This window comes from Myotis davidii, unplaced genomic scaffold (assembly GCF_000327345.1).
Source record: "Myotis davidii unplaced genomic scaffold, ASM32734v1 scaffold11, whole genome shotgun sequence".
In the NCBI taxonomy this organism is placed as follows: domain Eukaryota; kingdom Metazoa; phylum Chordata; class Mammalia; order Chiroptera; family Vespertilionidae; genus Myotis; species Myotis davidii.
This window is the reverse complement of record NW_006285791.1, coordinates 1,840,667-1,847,934: the sequence shown is the minus strand read 5'-3', so window position 1 is coordinate 1,847,934 and position 7,268 is coordinate 1,840,667. Positions and strand designations below refer to the sequence as shown.

Genomic DNA, 7,268 nt, shown 5'->3' with positions numbered 1-7,268 from the left:
CTTTGCAAGTCATCTCACCTCCCCAGGAGGAGGAAGAGGTTAGGGAGTAGAGGGGGTGAGAGCACACAGGAGCAAGCAGGTGAGAGCAAGGAGACAGAGAGAAGGAGCAGTGCGGGAGGATAAGGGCAGGCCAGAACCAGCAGGTCATTATCTCCCGAGGGTTCCCAGACTGCGAGAGGGCACAGGCCGGGCTGAGGGACTCCCCTCCCCGCCGAGTGCACAAATTTTTGTGCACCGGGCCTCTAGTATATATATAAAAGGCTAATAGGCTAAGTGTCCAACTGTCCGACCAGTTGCTATAATGCACACTGACCACCAGCGGGGAAGATGCTCAATGCAGGAGCTGCGGTGATGCGCACTGGCCATTTACAAAGGAATGGCACAACAGACCTGGTGCCCACAAAACAGCACTCGGCTTCTCCCAAGTGGGACACAGGCCCCACCACCACCCCAGAGCAACAGCCACCAAATCGCAGCTGATGCTGCCGAGACCCCATGGTGCAAAATGTGGCCCACAGCCTAGCCCAGCCTGGAAACGGTGGCTTTCGGTGCTGGTTAATGATGTCACGTAGCAGTGCCCGGCTTCCTTTCTCTAGTGACTAGCCTTCTTGGAGTTTCTTCAGCCCAGGAACACCACTTTCTTTAAAGCCAGGTGCAAACATTTTATACTTTAACCAAATGTCTGTGAAGCATTTTCATGTGCCTCATCTCATTTGATCCCCACAGAATTCCTGGAGCAGGTAGATGGGAGACTCGGTGGAATCCTATTTTCTTTTCATTTTCTGGAAAACAAGGACTTAGAAAGCTTATAAATTTGACCCGACTGAAAAGAAGTAAGAAATGGTGGACCTTGAAAATGTCTTAAGGTTTTCTCACTGCTCAAATAGTCAAACACTGCTGCAGTTAAATATTTTACCCTTTGTTCTCCCTGAGTGACCTACAATAATAATCTGCTTTGTGTTGATATTTACTGCTGTGTTGCTGACAATTACCTGAAAGAGAAGTTGGGCTGCTTCACTGGAGTGGAAAAATCTTAGCTAAATCAGAAAGCAGGTCTAATTAAGCAAGTTTATTCTATATAAGAGGCTAAGTTGATTTGCGCATGTGCGATACATATAAAGCTCTTGCTGGCACCAATCGCACACATGTGTTTCAATCTGTCATTGTTGATTGTGAATTTGGTTGACACTTCTATTACAGAGAAAGGGCAAATAGCAATATTAAAATATTTCTTCTAATTAATTTCCTTTCAATGTGCATGAATTTGTGCACTGGGCCACTAGTAGAAAAATATCAGTTTAATGATCTAACCTGATATGTCTCTAAATAACTTTGTTTGCACTTCTTAAATGTGAAAGTATTCAGTTTAGGAGTATAGGAGATATAGTTAAGCAGTATATGTTCAATTTTGTGTTTAAATATATTTATTTCAGTAAGGTAATTGAGTTCTAATTATATTTCCTCAGTTACTACATTCCATAAATTTAATGTCTTTAGCTATAGATTTTCTCAGTTTGTGCAGTATTAGCAGTATTTCTCTTGTGGTAAAATAAGGACAGGGAAATGATAGAAAGAGAAATAAAAAATAGGGGGAACAAAAAGATATATGGTATAGGAAAAGAATGGGCAAATAGGTTCAAACTGTTTACTAAATTCGATTGTTGGTTAGGCTGTGCCTGGGGCTCTTTGATAGGCAGTTCTTGGGCTGTTTGACTCAGGCACAAAGCACCAGGATGGCTCTGCCTAGTCTGTTGTTTCTGCCATGAGCACTGGGAGGCTGAGCAGTGGGAGGCTGAGCACTTGGGGGTCTGAGTGTTGGGACTCAAATTGCTGTGCCATTAATTACACACATTTAGTCAGAATTTCTTTGTTAGCTGGAGTATTACACTTCTTCAAAATGATGTATTATCTGACTGTTATAAGTGTAGTTTGGCAATTGAAAACCAAATTTAACTATAAGCTATTTCTTGGAGGAATTCTGATAACCTGTAATAAAACAATTTAGCTCAACGTTAATGTCTTCCTTTCTTTTTTTTATTTTCTTAATTTCCACCATCCTTTAATTTTCATCTAAGCAAGAAATGAAAAGATAAAGAAAAAATATAATTGAAATGAAGAAACATTTTAAACCTAACCTGTTTTTTTTCTCTTGCAGGTTGCTTTCTGATTCTAAACAGCTTGACATTTTAAGAAAAGCAAGATCTTATATAAAACAGGAAAATTATGATGAAGCAGTAAGTATGCAGGCCTTCTATATATATAAAAGCCTGAACGACCAAAAGACCAGTCGCTGTGATGCACACTGACCACCAGGGGGCACATGCTCAATGTGGGAGCTGCCCCCGTATAGTCAGTGTGCTCCCACAGTGGGAGCACTGGTGAGCACAGCAGCGGCAGCACAAGCCTCTCCTGCCTCTGCGGCAGCGCTACTGAGCAGAAGTGTGGCAGCGCCCGGCCTGGCCCGGCCCGGCCTCGGGCTCGGCCTCCTCCCCGGCCATCTGCCACTTCACACACTACTACATCCTTCAGGGGATGTTGAAACTGGCACTCCAACATCCCCCGAAGGGTCCCAGATTGCAAGAGGGCTCAGGCCAGGATGAGGGACCCCACCGGTGCATGAATTCGTGTACCGGGCCTCTAGTGTATATATAAATAGCTAATCACCATTTTGGGTGTGGAGAAGGGCACAATGTGGCAATGGAGAGCAAGGTGGGCAGGCCAGGGAGCTTTCCTGAACCCTCAAGGAAGGGCTGACTTTCTTAAGTAGCTGCTTTAGCCCTGGACATACTTCTCTTATTTCAGATGGAATTATGGGTAGATGTTTTGGGGTTAGCAATGGAAATAAACAGTTGCTATTTTCTATAATGAAAACGTATAATCCAAGTTTCTGTCACCTTACTTATGCATAACATTTTAGAATGTCATATATTTGTACATTTAGAATTATCAACACATTATCAGAAGTCTACTGATTCATATAGAAGCTCTGACTTCTCCCAGCTCCTACCACACTATGCTTTTCATTAATTTTCTCTTTGTTAAATGGTCATACAGTTTTAAAGTAGGAAAGAATTCTATTTTCAGTTTCTAAAGTTGCCTATGTAATACCATGCATATCTAGTGCTTATTTTTCTCCTCTGAAATATTTATCTTATTTTAATGATGTTTTATGACTGATTTTGGTCATCTAATATGAGAAAATAAAAAATAATATGCAGGTGGGCATGTTCATTATTTGGGACCTATATTAGAGAGCCTTTATTTATTTCTTTAATCTGTCACCTGAAAATAATTTCTACAAAATGAAACATTTTAAATCTTTACACATTTACCTGGTAAGGTGCACTTTCTTATCAATGTTTAAAAATTCATTTTATTCAAGAATTTTTCTTGTACTTTGCAAGAAGATCCTTGAACAATTAAAATCTATTTTTGATTGTCTATAGTTACTCTGATTTTAGTAATTTTTCTTCCTTTGAAACTTAGGTTTTATATTCATCCTATGTGGCAAGTTACATTTTTCTCTCTCCCTAGGTCTTCCTTTGCACGGAGCTGATTCATCTCTCATTGGAAGGATTGACCTATTATCACACTTATGACAGATTCTTTTTGGGCATCAATGTTCTGCTTGGTTTTGTGGGATGGGCATCTTATGCTTCTTTGTTGATTATCAAATCTCATTCCAGCCTTACCAGAGGTGTTAGTAAAGAAGTTAAGGTATGTTTAGAAAATATCATGACAATTTAGATGTTGATGTAAAATCACAAAGACTGAACAAAGAAACTGAATAAATGCAACTATAATGAGTTCATACATTGTGCAAGTTGTACTAAGCAAACTCTTGTCTTTTATTTATTTTTTAAATATATTTTTATTGATTTCAAAGAGGAAGGGAGAGGGAGAGAGAGATAGAAACATCAATGATGAGAGAGAATCATTGAGCAGCTGCCTCTTGCATGTGCCCACACTGGGGATTGAGTTGACAAACTGGGCATTTTGTTAAGCTCTTTACACAATCTTATTTAAGCATTACCAACCTTGATAAGTAGATATGGAATTATTGTTTCCATTTTATAGATGGGGTGAAATTAAGTCTCGGAAAAGTTTTGTACTTTGCTCATACTCATAGTCATACAGTGAGCAAGTGATAACACCCATGGGCCATCCATGGTGACTTTACATTGAGGAACTCCTTGTTTGGCAGGTGGTTGGAATGAAGAAATGACTGAATGAACCCACTGTGGATGGGCAATGGAGAGAGAAGCGTGAACAGCATGTCAAGTTGGAATTTGAATAGATAGGAGCATTGTTCCAAATAAAGATTAGGTCCCACAGTTTATTGTGGATTAAATGGTCTTTTATGAGCTAGTCACAGAACTCAGTCAGCATTTATTAAATTATTAGTAAGGAGAAATATGTCTGAGTTCTGAGCGACTTATTTGCAAACAAACATTAGGAACAGAGTCACTTTTAAATTGAGAATTCCTTATTGCACCCATTCCATGCTATCCAGCTTTTTCTTCTGTACTGGGCTTCTCCAAGGACAGAAAAATGCATTTCTTAGATTAATCATCTAGTTGTAGAACCATTGAAAGAAATACATTTTCTTCACTTTATAAAATCTCTTTAAAAACTATCAATCAGTTAGCATGAGTTTGGAAGTGTTTCAATGTTTTGTTTGATTTTCAGAAACCAAGCCATCTCCTGCTGTGTAGTTTTGTGACTATTGGCATTTTAATGGCATTTTTTCTGCTGATTCAAGCCTGTCCCTGGACTTATTATGTGTATTGCTTGTTGCCAGTGCCTATATGGTATGCGGTTCTAAGAGAGTAAGTAACATATCTTGTCTTGTTTTTCACTTCACTGTCAGATAAATCTGTATTTAAAATGCATTAGATTTCTGTAGCATAGTCATCAACCATATTTATAATACTCTCAAATCTCCCAAACTCTCTCACTTCATTTATGACAACATAAATGTTGCATATAAGTATCCTTTTTGTTTTACCTTTTAAAAAAATTAATTTTAGAGAGGAAGGGAGGAGAGAGAAATATCGTGTTGTTGTTCCACTTATTTATACATTTGTTGGTTGATTCTTTTATGTGCTCTGATCAGGGATCAAACCTACAACCTTGGCGTGTTGGGACAGTGTTCCAACCAACTGAACTACCTGGCTGGGCCGGCCTTCCTTCTCTCCTTCCTTCCTTCCTTCCTTCCTTCCTTCCTTCCTTCCTTCCTTCCTTCCTTCCTTTTCTTTCTTTTTACTTCGTCTTTATTGCCTTAGGGAAGCATTGTCCTTGTTGCCTTCTTTGTGTATCTTTTATGAAAAAAATATGGAGTAAAAATAAAATGACTGTACTATGTTGACTGTGCTATGCCTGGAGTAACCCATACTTTGAACTTATCTTGTATATCTCAATTTCTAGTGTCTCTTCATGTTTCATAAAAAAAATTTGCACTTTTTCCCATGCATTTTGCCCTTCCTTTCTTAGCTATCAAGTAAACCTGGATCAATGAAACTTTGTAGTTAAATAAAATCTATTAACGTGTGCATACAAGATTAGTGGATATTATTCACATATGCTGTGGTTCTAAAATGCCTCCTCACAAGTTGTACTTAAATGGGTTCTTACATTGTAGAAAACATCAGAGCTCAGGCAAGTTTCAAGTCCTTTAAAATAAAACCACTAATACGTTAGTCTGGTTTATGTTCACAGGCCTCAGAGTTTGTTGACATCTATATATGCACAATAACCTAGAATTTAAACTTAGTATCAGGCATCTAAGCATCCTGAGAGAAAATCAGACCCCACAAGCCGAGCAGGGAATGAGAGCCCAGAATAAGAGTATTTTCAGGGTTAGCCAGCATGTCTGTCCTGACACAATGTGTATTCTTGATCTAATTTTTGTTAACTCCAGCTTTGACCACCTCTTCCATCCTTTAAAAACATTTAGTATTAAAAATATTAAAATGTTGAAAATATAAAAATTAGCCCTGGCCAGTGTGGCTCAGTTGGTTGGAGTTAGTCCTGTGCACTGAAGGGTCTCGGGTTTGTTTCCCATATGGGCACATACCCAGGCTGAGCATTTTATCCCCAGTCGGAGGCATGTACAGGGGGCAACCGATGGATGTTTCTCTCTCCCTCTCCCTTTCTCTATCTTAAGTCAATAGTCAATAAAAATTAAGTTTAAAATGTCAACATTTTAAAATATAAGGCAAAATGACACTGACAAAAGAATATACTGTTACTACTTCATTTGAAAGAAATGGGGTTGCTGGATATACATATGTAACTCAGATTTTTTTTTCTAATGTCATTTACTCTTAAAATTTTTAGAATGAAAGGTTTTAACCTTGCGGAAAATCTGTTCTACTCCCAAACCCCAAGGGGTTTTGCAAGGGTAAAATCTTTTAAAGAGTAAATGATACTAAAAAAAAATCTTCCAGATGATTTTATAAAATCATCTCTTGTCTCTCTGTGCTTATTCACTGTTATGAACAAAAGAAACATTCTTCTTTTGCCTGGTGTTAGCTTTTTTTTTCCTACTTGGCATCTTAATAGTTTTGATAACATTATGTAGCCCTTGTTTTAAATCAGCAAAAAGGTCATAAATCAAGTGATACTGACATTTTGTAATTACTTACTTAATCACTACAAATGCTAAAAAAAAATTCCAATAATTAAATATCAAAAAGTACTCAAGTATGTAATACATTTTAAATGGCTATGAATTAATATTTAATTATAATTACTATATAATTAGTGACATCTTAAAATGGGTTTGGAAAAGGTTATTTAGCTCAGTAAAAAGTACAATTAAGATTTACTCTAACTAGATAAGAAAAACCTACCTTTATTTCATTAAGATAGTTGAGATTTCAAAATAAGATTAACCTTAGTGAATTAAAAATTATTTTCCAGTTTTTATTCACTTGGGTTCACTGTATTTTATTTCTGATATTATATCTGTAATTATATAAACACTAGAGGCCCAGTGCACGAAATCTATGCACTTGAGGGGGTGGGGGTGGGGGTCCCCTCAGCCTGGCCTGCGCCCTCTCCCAGTCCAGGACCCCTCGGGATGTCCACCTGCTGGCTTAGGCCCAATCCCGCTGGGGCCTAACCTGGCAGGCAGACATCCCTCTTGCAATCTGGGATCCCTCGCTCTTTACTACCCACCTGCTCAGTGCTCCTTAGCGCTGCCACGGAGGCGGGAGAGGCTCCCGCCACCACCGCTGTGCTCGCCAGCGGTGAACCCAGCTTCT

At 38.7% G+C, this 7,268-nt stretch overlaps 1 protein-coding gene across 2 annotated transcripts in view; it reads left to right on the top strand.

Moving 5' to 3' along the window:
- The window catches only part of PIGN (phosphatidylinositol glycan anchor biosynthesis class N), a 75,466-nt gene that overhangs the window by 30,514 nt on the left and 37,684 nt on the right, over positions 1-7,268 (top strand). For both annotated transcript variants that reach the window (XM_006756796.2, XM_006756794.2), the window contains exons 14-16: positions 2,156-2,234; positions 3,535-3,717; positions 4,690-4,829. In XM_006756796.2, coding sequence (XP_006756859.1) covers positions 2,156-2,234; positions 3,535-3,717; positions 4,690-4,829 — 402 coding nt within the window. The remainder of the gene's footprint in view (positions 1-2,155; positions 2,235-3,534; positions 3,718-4,689; positions 4,830-7,268) is intronic.